At 39.7% G+C, this 14651-nt stretch overlaps 1 protein-coding gene across 1 annotated transcript in view; it reads right to left on the minus strand.

The window, feature by feature from the left end:
* The window catches only part of MAMDC2 (MAM domain containing 2), a 62642-nt gene that overhangs the window by 3698 nt on the left and 44293 nt on the right, over positions 1–14651 (minus strand). The window contains exons 9-11 of the mRNA XM_068423210.1: positions 14179–14444; positions 4322–4415; positions 2485–2637 (exon numbers count right to left, since the gene is read on the minus strand). Coding sequence (XP_068279311.1) covers positions 2485–2637; positions 4322–4415; positions 14179–14444 — 513 coding nt within the window. The remainder of the gene's footprint in view (positions 1–2484; positions 2638–4321; positions 4416–14178; positions 14445–14651) is intronic.

Below are 14651 nucleotides of genomic sequence, written 5' to 3' on the forward strand. Positions count from 1 at the left end.
GGCTATTTATACCAAACCTTGTGCAAGCCATTGTGAGGATTTTGATGTTCACTATGCTTAAAAGTTCCTTGAGTTAAAAATCAAAACTGACAGCTCATGCTACAGTGTAATAAAATACCTTGCCTTTAGTTCTAAGGCCTGAATAATATTATAAACTTGTTGGAAAGAACAGATCAGCTCTTGGTTTTGTGAATTCAAATCCACGTATTTCTGGGCACATGTTGCTGCAAAGAGATGTGTCAAATAAGGAATAAACACTGTTGTCACAGGCCAGGCTTAAAAGATTCTCTTGCTTCACCAGTTCTAAAGTAGAGCTATCAGTCTCAGATCTCAGAATGCTTTGTGATCTACATAAACTGAAAACAGGTCTAAAGTCAGTTTCTGCCTTAGGAATCAAGAAAATTGTGCTAACAGCCCATTCCTTTTCTTGAGCAAGAAACCCTTTAAGTGTTGCTCCTGCTGTAAGGAGAGGATTATTGTCCTTGGAAACACAAGAGCTGGGATACGGAGTATTTGAAAGAGGAAGAATAAAATATATTATCTACGGAATAGCAAGGAAAGAAAAAAAGCATCAAACCAACCTGAATGTTGCATCCTTTTACGGAATTGAGTTTGGTTACCTACCAAAACAACCATCAACTTTAATGTGATTTAGTCCTTTTGGATCATATTTTGTAGAAGAAGAAGGGTCTGCCAGACAATACAGAGGTGGCCTACAGATGCCTCTCCAAAAGTCTCACCCGTATTTCAAAACAAAAATTCTCAAATGAACTTTAAAAACCGTTAGGAAGAATTCTCACTTATGTTAAACCTGGTGATCACATACCTAGTTGATGCAGAAGAACTGGACAGCATGCATAACAAAGGCTTACGGACAGTATGTAATCTAATCTACTCTAATGTCATCTAATTTTTAAATGGAAAGGGACAAGAATTTCAATATTCCCTTTTGAAACTCATTCCACAATACAAAGGTATCGTTATTGGGGGAAAATGTTATTGATTTGTAGATAGCCAACATTTTCCACTTAAGGTAACTTAGCCAATAGATCTGGTCAGAATATGGTCAGATTTGTAAGTAATGTTTCTCGGTTTTATTTCATAACATTTAAGAGAAGTTTTAAGCTTTAAAACTTACTTATTTCTTAAGGCTATTCATATTCCTACCTAGAATAAGTACTGTTTAGGATTAACAGTGGAAGAACATAATTTCTTGCTGATCTGAAATTTCAAGACAAAGAGAAACATTTCCATCTGCATTCTCAATTCCACATGTAGGATTTTGGCCCTACTGTCCCACACACCATGAATCTACATCTCTCCAGTCAATTTCCATACCTTGCCCAGGATGCAGCTGTTACAGAAATTTTACCAGGAGATGGGAAAGGGAGATTTTGCTGAATGTACACAAAGCCATCTTTTTAGATAAAGAGATTAGAAACAGGACAAAAAATTTGTTATTTTATTAACTAGAAGCATTTCTTATTTTGTTAACTAGAAACAAAACAGTTTTCCACAGTAACTTGAATTAAGCTTGCATAGGGCAAGACTTCATATGCACAGCTGAAATAACTATGCTTGATAATGCTTAACGTGGTTTACACTCAGTTACAGCTGACAGGATAGTATTAGCTTTTGGTGAGCATTTTGAGCAGGCCAACTGCTTTTGTAATCCAGCTAAAATTTTTAACAGACTGGATAGATGGCTACTGTGAATAAGCCACCTTGTCTGCAACTGACTTTATAACCTGTCAAATGAATGCTAACCACTGTCAAGGAGGGCAAATCCAAAGGCCCCAAAAGCGTTTTTAAACCTATGTTAGCATTTCCAGTTCACAAGCCTTAAGGCAGTTTCATCCATTACACTGAAGTCAGCGGAACATGAGCACCCAACACAGTGACGCAGTTCATCGTTTCCAAAAGTCACCAGGTACTGCCCCCGGTGTGGGGCAATTCTGATGCAGTTTTCTGTGCGCTCGCTCATGCTAATGGGCGTCCCACTTGCCTAAATACTTTAAATAACACAAGTGAGGTTATGGGGCAGATTTTCAAGACAAAGGGTCTCTGGGACCTCTTTTATTATCCATGTTTTCTTCTAAGTTTGAACAGGAAAGTGTTGATGCAGAAGAGCCCCCGACCACTTGTTTGCCTTTTAGTTCCAGGGAACGTTCACATAAGCTAGGGGTTTGGAAGAAGGCTTTTCTGTGGGGTCTGGAGAGTCATCCTGTCCTTTTGTCTCCCAAAGGAAAGGGCCACTTTAGGACATGAAGACTGAATTAGCCACTTGGTCTGCAGATAGTTCAGATTAAACATCACATTCTCAAAACCACCCAGGGGTCCCTAAGAAACATGTTTACTTCATTTGATTAATAACTGTTCTGAACAGAATAGTAAAAACTTTCTCTGTGTTCTAGGTTATCATTTCAAAGTATTTTTTATTAACTATCAGTCTGTTCTGAAAGTTCGATGTGGAGCTTAACTCACCTACCCCAGTAGTGTGGTCTCCTTTCGGTCCAGTGTAAGAAGTGGGAGTTGGACCCCTGCTCCTGTGCCAACTCCCACGACCTCTCTTCTTCTGTGTAAACACACACTCATCTTTTTCAAAAGTACACTCTCCAGGATTGGGCGGCAAAAGATCTATAAGGAGAGGACATTGTTCAAAACGGCAAATATATTAGGCAGATATATGGAGAGATTACACAAGCAATGTATTGCATTCACTCACCCACTGAAATCACTTATATCTACCTAGCAATACTTACAATAGTCACAAGCTTATAAAAGCTAGCTTCAAACTGATGTATCAAATTTAATTTCATTTTCTTCACAGCTTTGGGGAAATCTGTGCTCTAGTCTGGCTCACTAACATGTACTAATATTCTTTAAAACATCTCATACAGTTTATGAGCTCATCATAGCTCTTACTCCACAATGGGCTCTACAAGTGTAATTTTCTTCTCTACCGTGGCACCCCAAGCTGTTTAATGAGCTCCAGCATGTATAATGCATATTAAATGAGTCTTGTCAAAGACTGGAGTTTCTGCGATCTGAAATCAAACGTCACATTTAGCTCTCTTATGTTCCCTTGGCTCCAGATTCTACTACCGTATATGGCAGACACAGAGCTGCAATTACTAGAGTATTTTCATTATTTCTGTTCTATTAGATGATGCAGAAGAGAGAAAGTTGACAATTCAGGTGCTCGCCAGGAAGCTTCTGTCAGCTCTTCTGCTATAATCTGAATTTGTATTTCAGGAGCAGACACTCTGAGCTGCTTTCACCTTTTGGAAAGGAGGAAGCCTTGATGCCTCACATAATCTGGGGCATTTTTCGGGCATTTTTTTGCTGCCATCAGTGACAAGTCCCCATATGACTATACACCCAAGTATAGTCATACGGGTTCTGCACTTTTGGTTCCTTTTCAAATTACTTAGGAACTACAGAAAGGCAAAACAGACAACTGTCGGAAATACTTCAGAAAAATGGCATGTTGTTTTATACATGTGGCTTCTCTCTGTTCTGTAACAGTTAGCTGCCTGAATGCATGAAATACAATCAAAAGAGGTCATTAAAAAGTTCTTATTACATGGGAATATAAATGGCATGGTAGATCAGCCTCATCACCATTTCAGAGACATGGCTTTATTCCGAAAAAGAATGGGATTATAGATTGTGCTTGTCTCATGAGAATAGTTTCCAAATTAGGATACAATCGTTGCACTGTCAAACCTCAAAAAGCCCCAGAAGAGGGAGTTTGGGTGAGTTCAGAGAGGTTAGCCTGTGCATGTCAGAGGGTAAAATCTTGCTCAAAAACATTCAGTTCCCCCCACTACAGGAGGGAGAGTTAGACTCATCCGTCTTCATTACAGAATTGCAGCTCAGATAAGGGACTCTGTCTTGGCCTTGCACAACTGTAGTACTTCTGGACTAAAAAGAATAATGCTGTGTTTTGAAAATATTGCTTTTGCGTCCATTCCTGCTTTCCTAAAAGCCATTGGAAAACTACTTTCCCCTCAGTTGGACTGTTGGGTTTGTTTTAAATTGTAATGTCCCAAAAGGAATGCTCACCTATATACAACTGCACTGGAGTCAGTGAAGTTAATTAGGAGTTAGCTGGTACCCCTGTGAACAAAAACTGGTCCTCGCTGTACATGTGCTGCTGCAAAAATATGATTTATGCAATACTTATTGGAAAAAGAAAAGAAAAGAAACCACAGTGGGATGAAGGCAGCTGTAGGACAGGCTTGGAAAATGAAGATATGCAATGAACTTTTACTAAAAAGGGTAGCAGCTGTTGGACGACAAATATACATGATCTTACCAGCAGCCTGGCAGCTTCCCAGGCTCAATGATACATCATCCAGTGCCACAAGTCCACAGTCCCAGAAGCTTTTACACCAGCTGACAAAGACAACCTGCAATACATGAAGGAAGTTTCAAGTACCTAACAAAAGCTGGCACTGCTAAGCGTCTGAAATTTTAGATTTTTTCCAAATGCACTGATAATTTTGACAGAACAGAAATGATGAATCCACTTTGTTTCAGCCCATATTAATACTGCCAATGACTGAAATTCCAAATCCAGTGGGGTTTAGACATGTTTTCATTCAATAGAAAGTGTTTTCTCACTTTTATAGGCAAATGATGTATCTCTGTATGTAGTTTCCATTTTATTAGGAGAGTGTGTATTTTTTAGTGTATGAGAAAACATGACTCACAGAGGCTGTTGTGGTTTCCCCCCACCAAAAAAACAACATGAACAGCTCAAATGTCCTCAGCTATCTTATCCTTACAACCAGGAGGTTTTATCCATGGAAAAATAAATTTGAAAGAGTAATGCAGACTGATGGCCAAGAGAAATGGCTGTGGCAAAAAAAACCAAAGAACAACAGAGATGAGATGAAACTACTGCATAAAATGGGATTATTCAGAAATGACAGAAGGCCATTCATGGAGCAGGAGGCTGGAAATGCTAAGCATCATTCACAGTGTTCATCTGGGTTTGTGAAGATTAAGAATAGTGTCCAAGATGCTTTATTTGACTACACATTAATTCTGCCATGGAAAGTACAAGTTACTCATGAAATGACAAAATAAAATGTAAAGAAACTGTAAGATTCCCAGCTACCCTTCTCCCAAGATTTACACAGATCTGTTTCAATTACAGAAGACACAATAAGGTTTATTTTGTGAAAATACTGCTGGCAGTTTTCTTTGCCTAACTACTGCAAACCATCTGTCTGACCATTGGGGTTATGACCATAATTTGGGAGGAGCTTTTCAAAACAATTCTTTTGTGATGAGGTCTGTGATGAGGCTGATGATGAGGCTACTGACTGGAGACAGATGAGTGTCACTTCTAACAGTGTCATATTCTGGAACTACTGTAAACACCTCAGTTGCATATTTGAGGTTAAATGCTGACTGACAGTTTCATGTGGATACAAAAAGGTTGTTACAAGTTGTTCATGCGTTATTTAATACATCCTCTTTTAACAGGCTCTGTAACACCTTCAATATGGTCGTTATACTGGATTTGGCTAGATTGCTTTGCTATGTAATATTTATTTACCCATCTGCTTTTAACCAGCCTGGGATGTAACTACACTTTAAACTTTGAAGAATGTATGGGTTATGCTGCCTAGGATGGAGCAATTTTGAAAACCATTTTCCATTCAATGCAACCAATCCTGATAATAGTGATTATCTGTCTTGGAAACTGTTGCAGGTGTGGACTTGATGAGTACCCCTGCACAGCATGCACAACTGCTCAGTGTATAGTGGCCTAAAACCCTAAAAGTGGCCTTTTTTTTTTTTTCCTATAAAGCTGCTCTTTTAGCCTTAAGTTTTAACAGGACAAAATTGTTTCCTACTTTCTAAGTTTATTCTCAAGAAACAGGCGCAATCAATTAAAAAATGGTAGCATCTCTTGTAATAAAGAATACAATAAATACTGACGTTGGGTGGACGTCATTCATCAGACTTTTAACAAATGCATTCTGGTGAACATTTGTAATAAACTAAAGACATATTATAGTCATAAACCCAAGAATCTTCAGAAAACCACACATGAAAGGGTGAGGTCAGTCCTCGTTTGTGAAACAACATTTCCACACTGTGGAATCATGTTGTAAGTGATGTTTTCCTATTGACATCATTGGGAGCAGGATCAAGTTCTTTATTCCTAAATTGCAATAATTTGTTCCATACAAGGTATGTAATTACCCATTGGATCCTGCAGAAAGCCCTCTATTTCCCAAGTGTCGCAACAATAACTGTTAGTCTCTCAAAGGCCATTGAACCAGTAGCCTTTGTACAACCAAAGAATTGATCTGTTTCAGTGTCACTTGTAAACTTGTTCAGCTTTGACATCTGTAGCTTTAGCGTAACTAATTCTCCACTTGCTTTTTGTGGTGTTGAGTGACGCACTGCCATAAGCAGTCTTTATAATTGTACAGGGGTGGAGTGGGTGAGCTTGTGCTTGGGAATGTGGAGTTTCCAGTATTAGCTATAGCAAATGTACTGAAATTGTTCAGTGTCCCCTCGGCTAATTTTGTTGTTATATTCTGGGCAAGAACAACCCCATGTACCAGTACAAGTTGGGGGCAGAGCTGTTGGAGACCAGCGTAGGGGAAAGGGACCTGGGGGTCCTAGTGGACAACAGGATGACCATGAGCCAGCAGTGTGCCCTTGTGGCCAAGAAGGCCAATGGCATCCTGGGGTGTATTAGAAGGGGTGTGGTTAGTAGGTCGAGAGAGGTTCTCCTCCCCCTCTACTCTGCCCTGGTGAGGCCGCATCTGGAATATTGTGTCCAGTTCTGGGCCCCTCAGTTCAAGAAGGACAGGGAACTGCTAGAGAGAGTCCAGCGCAGAGCCACGAAGATGATTAAGGGAGTGGAACATCTCCCTTATGAGGAGAGGCTGAGGGAGCTGGGTCTCTTTAGCTTAGAGAAGAGGAGACTGAGGGGTGACCTCATTAATGTTTATAAATATGTAAAGGGCAAGTGTCATGAGGATGGAGCCAGGCTCTTCTCAGTGACATCCCTTGACAGGACAAGGGGCAATGGGTGCAAGCTGGAACACAGGAGGTTCCACATAAATATGACGAAAAACTTCTTTACGGTGAGGGTGACCGAACACTGGAACAGGCTGCCCAGAGAGGTTGTGGAGTCTCCTTCTCTGGAGACATTCAAAACCCGCCTGGACGCGTTCCTGTGTGATATGGTCTAGGCAATCCTGCTCCGGCAGGGGGATTGGACTAGATGATCTTTCGAGGTCCCTTCCAAACCCTAACATTCTGTGATTCTGTGATTCTGTGATTCTGTGATTCTGTGATTCTTGATTTAGTTTTAAGCAACGGGGTAGAACATATTTTTATTCACAGGTCAAATTTATTCACTCTTCTTTTGTTAAACGTCCTTTTTTTGTCATAAAGCGACATCTTTGACTATTTGAACTTTACCTACCAAAATTGTATCAATTTGGATTTACTTAGCTACTCATTTTCACCCTGTGTCGGATCTCTGAATCCTTTCTACAGTCTCAATAGGACTAATCTCATCATGGTTTACATTTGTTCTTGTTTTGAATGAAAATATTTCCTAGGTCAATTCTTCCAAAATAAATTTTTATGAAGTTATCTCATGCCTTGGAGAAGAGAATAGGAGGATCTTTGTGCTCAGCTCACACTTCCTTCATAAAACATGACAGATGAACAATATACTAATTGTTTCAAACTAGGTAACAAATCTCCCTGGACTTGCATGCTATCTTGGAGATTAAATTAAAAACATTATCAAATGCAGACAGTTGTTGCCTGTGTTACTGAAAAATAAAACATATTTTCCTCTCATGTCTCGCTTTGTAACAAGACACAGCCAGGGTATTAGTTCCCTTCCAAATCATCGCCCCGATTTCTGGAAGCTGGTTTGTTTATTTTCCAGTGCTTAATCAATGTTCCTGGCCTGCAGCCGCAAATATCAATAATCAGTTCTTAGCGTTTATCCTGGATTATATCAGTAATGAGCAATGCCAGATGAGAACAGCTGGTAGAGCAAGCAGGGTTTCACTTCTCCCATGACATGTTGTTGGGTTGTGCTGCAGACACTGAGTGAGGTAGAAGGGACTTCTCATCCTTAGCACTCTGCATCTCTACAAGTAGATATGAGTTAAAACATATGCATATGAAGTTTACCTGCTTTTGGAGAAGAAGAAGTATGACATGCAGTAGGGTACCTCCATCAAGAAGTGTAAGGAAGGACTAATGGGAAAGCTTGTAAAAGGAGGTTTGGAGGGAGCTGGACTGAGAACAAGAGAAAAGGAGAGAAGATGCCCCCGGATCCCTGTGGGTTCTGTGTGTTTTCTTTCCTACTTGTGTTTCCCAGAAAATATAGCTCTTGCTCAATTAGAGAGCCAGACCAGCCAAACAAAAGAGAAACTGTGACAGCAGCCAAATCTGGTGACTTAAAAGCAAGCTATGCTTCTGCAGCAAATTAATTTACCTGATTCCAACCTAGTGAATATTCCTAGGTTTAAACTACATACTGTATATCAGTGTAGACACAAAACTCAGTCTGTCACTTAGACACATATTTAGATTCAATTTCTTGAAGGAGAAAGGCAGTTATAGTGGAGTGTGAAGCGGGTTTTTGTGAGAAGCAACTGTTGTAATTTCCACACAGTGACACAAAACTCAGTATTACGAAATCCAAAAATAATTCGAGCACCACAAAGAGAAGCGTGAGACATGACACAAAGAAGCAGTCAAATGTTTTCACAAAACAGGGAGCCTGACTTTTCAGTCAGTTACGCTAGTACACAGCCATATAAGCGTGTAAGCCAGGGACCCACCACTGACACAGGGAATGGGAGAACCATTCTAATTGTCCCAGGGCTGTTCGATACAAATCTTATCAGTGCAGCCCAAATTACTTTTAACTAGTTCAATTATACTAGATTTTAAATGGCTTCTTTGGCTAAACAGTCAGAAACTCATTTATCAAGAATGCAAGTAAGCTATTAGGCCAAAATTAGAATGTCTGCAAGCTTCTGTAATTTAAAATAAATTGATTTAAAATGGCACTCACCAGGCAAGTTCAATTTCTTGCCAAGTAAATACAATGAGCTTCTGCAGGATTATGAAAGCTTCTACATAAATAACTGGATAACATTGGTAGTAAGTTTGTGACATTTGAACAAATATTTTTGAAAATCTTTCCTGTCCGAGGGCAAATGGGTTGCAGAAACAAACAATGAAAGAGAAACATAAAGCTAACAGAACAACCTAGGGCCACAGGCTGTTAATGCTACATCTATGTTCACTGGATTGCACTGTCTAATAGAGAATACTTCCTGCACAGAAATGTATACAGGACACTGAGATCCTCATCTGTCCCCCAGGGCCCTCCTAGATTTCCAGAAATTATGCTCGTATGGCTCTATCCTCTTTTTCAGTGAAACAGTTTACTTGGCTCATTTTATAAGAGAGAAAGGTTCTTGCCTTTAGACTGAGGAGTCTTGCCAGATGATGTGGCATCGTAATATCACAATATTAAGTACCCAGAACAAAAACTGAGCAAAAAAATGAAATGTCAGTTAAGTATCACAAATACAAAAGGAGGTATGTAATATTTCATGCAACATATCTCCTTGCTTAGCTACTGTGAAGATGCAGGCCACTTAGGTAACACTTTCTAACCTGAACGATTTTTACAGTTTCCAATGCATTATTTCCATAACTGTACTTCAAACACCACAGACAGTGGGGTACACATCTTGCAAGCACTAATCCTACTATTTACAGACCCCAATGTCCTTATTTTAAATAGGCATTTCCAATGACTGTTCTTTAAGAAATTTTTCGGTTTAGAAGTAAGAGAAGGAAGGACAGAAGGGCCATACTATAAAACTGCAGCTCATTCCAACCTCTTTACGTTGCATACCTTATTGTGGGAAGACTGACTAAGGGTTGTGTCAGAACAGTACCAAAAAACTCATTTATTTGACACAAGTGAGGGTTTTTCAGAGGAGGAGGAGATGAGGACTAGTATGTCTGCCCTCCTTCACTTGATACTTGACTGGAGAACTGTGTCCTTTATACTAGTGACTCAGTCACAGGGATCTAGGACTTCATCTTATATCCAAGATTGCTTTAGTCATTTACCTATGACTTCAGTGGACAAGTGGGAGACACAAATTTCTCAGCAGCAAAGAGAAATGCTGGAATAATTTAATATTGAGCATTATCATAGTGATGATGTGAGAAAAAAGGTCCAAAGACCTTCATATCAAGCCCTAGGAAGGCAGAGGGGTGATAATGGATGTTTAGGGAAAACAGTACAAGAAACAAAACAACCATAAAGCTATTTGTGCCGTTATATTACGTTCAGCCTCCAGAGAGCTGAAGAATCACAGAATCACAGAATCACAGAATCAACCAGGTTGGAAGAGACCTCAGGGATCATCGAGTCCAACCGTTGCCCTTGCACCACCCTGTCAACTAGACCATAGCACTAAGTGCCATGTCCAGTCTTTTCTTAAACACATCCAGAGATGGTGACTCCACCACCTCCCTGGGCAGCCCATTCCAATGTCTAGTAACCCTTTCTGTAAAGAAATTCTTCCTGATGTCAAACCTGAACCTTCCCTGGCGAAGCTTGAGGCTGTGCCCTCTTGTCCTATCGCTAGTTGCCCGGGAGAAGAGGCCAACTCCCACTTCACTACAACCTCCCTTCAGGTAGTTGTAGACTGCAATAAGGTCACCTCGGAGCCTCCTCTTCTCCAGGCTAAACAACCCCAGCTCAACAAGGCCAATGGCATCCTGCTGAACTGGAGGTCACACCTGTATGCTGTGTTTATGGCCACTGTGAAGTTTATTTTCCATGAATTTGCCTAATCCCTTTTAAAATGCATGTATGCTATTGGTCTCAACAGCATCCTGCAGCACAGGATTTCAGCGTTTAGTCATTCCAGAAAAAGTCCTCCCTTTTGTTTGTTTTAAAACATGTAAATATTGAAGAGCAACACTCAGACACTTGATTTTGCTTTCTCACAACTGCAACTAAAATTAGTTAGAGAGGACGGGTGAAAACAAACAGATGAACTCAAGGAAAGAGAGTGAGAAAAAAAAAAACACCAGAGAGGAAGAAAAGCAGACTGAAAGAATGAAAACCCAAGAAATGCTACCATAACTGCTCTGATGGAAGTAGGGTGGACTGTTATGATGCCAGCTACCTTTCTCAGGATTTGCTTTTGAACTCCGTGGGAGGTATTCAAGCACTACAGTGTTAAGCAACATTACAAAAACTTGCATGAACGGATAAAAAACATGAGATGTTTGTTTTTGAAAACTTGAGCTTTAGAATGGTGAACCAAATCTAGCAGAAATGAATAGAACCGATATAAGCAGACCCACTTGCACTCAAACCTTCATTTTAATCTAGGAATTTGGACTTTGTTGTGAAGTTGCATAAAAGAAGCATCATCTTTCCAAATACAAAACAAAAATATTATCAAAATTAAAACATATCAGATGGATTTTAGATTGTTTTCAAAGCCTTGGGAGTAGTATTCATAGTAGAAGAAAGACGAAAGACATAGGTAATCAGGTATTTTAGAACAACCTTTTTCTGGCTACAAAATCATTATGACCTTCAGGAGTCCCTGGCCAAAGCAGCATAAGGACTGCCTCGCTGACTTTCCTGGCCATTAAGGAATTGCCAGGAGACTGTTTACTGTTTTCACAGGCGCTGACCCAATCTACAAGTCACACCCAGTAACAAAGAACTTGATGAGCCAAACTACTGTGCATGCCTACAACTTCTTATCATCCAAGTCTAGACATGATGCATCTCAGAAAACAATAGGATAGGCACACCAGTCACCACATCTGTATTAGAGGAAAGCTGGTAGCCCTATATTAATTTGAGACCACCTCACTCCATTAAGACTGTTTTTCACTTGCTTATAACATCGCCAAGACGCAATGATTTCAGCTCAGACTTTCCATGCTGGGTCCTTGCTTCAGGCTTGTTTTGGAAGATTTAAGCCAAAACAGTTCCATCATTTCCAAGAACAAGGCTAAGAAAAAAGGTTTTATTTTGTCCCTATTTAAAAAATTCTTTGAAAAGCTTGGGCACTCCTAGGCTTTGGAGTAGGAGCATGAAATGTGTCAGGGTTTAGTCTTTGTGCCAGAACTGTGCTTTCTGTCAAGTCATTAGTTTTTGAAAAACTAAAATTTGTAAGAACTGGGACAACCTCAAGGATGTCTGAATTATGATAGCTGAATGCATGCTGAGTTCTCTAAAGCCCAATAAATCTCACTTTTTGTGATATCTGAGGAATGCCTCCTCAACAGAAACCTCTTGCAACTTGTTTCTGTCGGAAAGAAGGCTTTCCCATCACAAGAGCTGAAGGACCCACTGAAGGTTTCTGAGAACTGCTAGAGGCCAGCAAACCCTCCTGCTGCAGAGCACAGAGTTTCCTCCCTCGTGAAGACCTCCGGCCTCAGAAGCAGCGAGGATATTCCCTTGACTTCTTTATTCTCCTCTGTGCTGCTGTCCCCATCTGTTACTGCCTACAGACAGACTGGTAACTACAGACATGAAAGCTGCAATTCACAAAAAGCTTTCCATTCCAGGTAAACTTCTTCACAAGTGTTTTAGATATACTAATTTCTAGGAAAACATAAAAATAGTTCTTCATAAATTCATATTGGAAAAGATTTTCCATGTAAATGTCAGATGCTAAAAAACTGCCACCTCCAAGGCTATAAACCATTTTTAACAGTCATGCTCAGCTGTCATCACTACTCATACAGTCTATTACGCTACACAAGCTACTGAACCTTTTTAGAAGTAATAAAGAAATACATAAACAGGAGATGGCAAAAGTACATTATAAGCTTGCCTTTTTAACCAATACATTTCATGATTAAAAAAAAAAGAGAAAAATATTTTTCTGCAAATACTTTGGGATGACACTATGAAAGACTTTTCTATCATGCATTTCCTGGGCAGTAATAAAATTCTTGAAAGGGAATTAGAAACTCTATTACACTTTATGCGTAAAAGATATGTACATAAAAATCCCATCAGTTTTTTAAGGTATCAGATATCTGAGACAAAACACTAGCCAACAAGTAGGACTGAAATTTTCAGCACAAATTTCCCTTTTAACACAGTTAGACAACTTTTTTTTGGAGAACTTTTTATTTTACAGTGTATTTACTTTGAAGAAAACCACTTTATTCTTTTTTCAAGAAAAGTTAAAACTCCATAACTACTGCAATTCCAAAATTACTTTGTAGTGGGGAAAATGCTTAAGATGTTTGTCTATAATTTAGAAACACCTGAGTTACAAGACAAGCTTTCATCATATGTTCATAGTACTATCACACTCTGAAAAAAAAAGATGGATTTATTTCAGTATCATCAGGTAGTAATCCATCTGGTCCTCCTTGCATGACTCACAGATAGTGAAAACCCATTACAGAAGTCAGGATAATTGCAGAAGTAGCGCCTACACAAATTTGCGTAAAAGTCAAGTCTTTGTAAAAAGGCTGGAGGTGAGGAATAACAGCAGCTTGAGGACTTGCTCAGGAGGTGATGTGAAATATTATGTTATTCTTATTAATTTGTTGAGATAACAAAGTGACCTCTCCAACCAGACACTGCAAATACTTCAAGTTCATTGCTTTAAATTACACTGACTTTTGGTTTCGTATTTTAACCCAGCAGTCGAATTTAGGAAAGTAGGATCAGCTCCCCATTTTGACCAGAACTTACCAGTACTGACTTTCTAGATTAATTAAAATTTGTAACTGAGTACAGTGATGTGAATCACATAGGAAACAAACAAAAATGAGGGAACATGGAGCCTGCTGAGAAACCAAGATACAACCGGCTCTCATTAGAGCTCCTCAAGTGAAATATCCACAAATGCTGTGACTACAGGTGAGGACATGAGGGCAACACTGCCCCATTCCTGGTATGAAGCCCCTTTACCGGGGCTCCCACACGAGGAAATACTCTACTCCCCACTGTACTGCCTGGGGAACTCTATTTCACTTTGCAGGTATAGCTCACTTAGGATGAATCCCCAGATAACAAAGAACCCTGAGACGAGAAGGCAAGGAAAAGCTCCATCCAGAATTCGGCAGATTTGAAGAGTTGGCTCTTACCTTGCAAGGCATAGGCTTTTTGAAGGAGATTTCAGCTTGAGTCCAAACTCCCTTTGGAGAGTCCAAGACGGACCATATTTTCTCTTGAACGACATGATTCTCCTCAAAGATATAAACAGCAAGAGTACCACTCATTTTGAAAAACCCATATAAGGCATAATAAAAACGCAGACAAAACTGCAAGTTTCCTGGCAGAGTCGGGCCATACAGACGTCCAATGTACCCAGGCTGTGATGTAAACTTTGTGTTCGCCAACAAGTAATAACCTGCAAGACAGCGTAATTGTTGAGTATTTCTAATACACAATTAGCACAGCTGATTTGCTATTAAAGCAGTTTCCGTTGTTGCATCAGACTTTGGTTATAAAAGCAGCTTCTACTGGCAGGAAACTGATTATCACACTCTGTTTGAAAGGAAATAAGAATTTTTCTAAAAGCATTCCGGCTACTTCAAGCTAAACTGGCACATGGCTA

This window comes from Nyctibius grandis, chromosome Z (genome assembly GCF_013368605.1).
Source record: "Nyctibius grandis isolate bNycGra1 chromosome Z, bNycGra1.pri, whole genome shotgun sequence".
In the NCBI taxonomy this organism is placed as follows: Eukaryota; Metazoa; Chordata; class Aves; order Nyctibiiformes; family Nyctibiidae; genus Nyctibius; species Nyctibius grandis.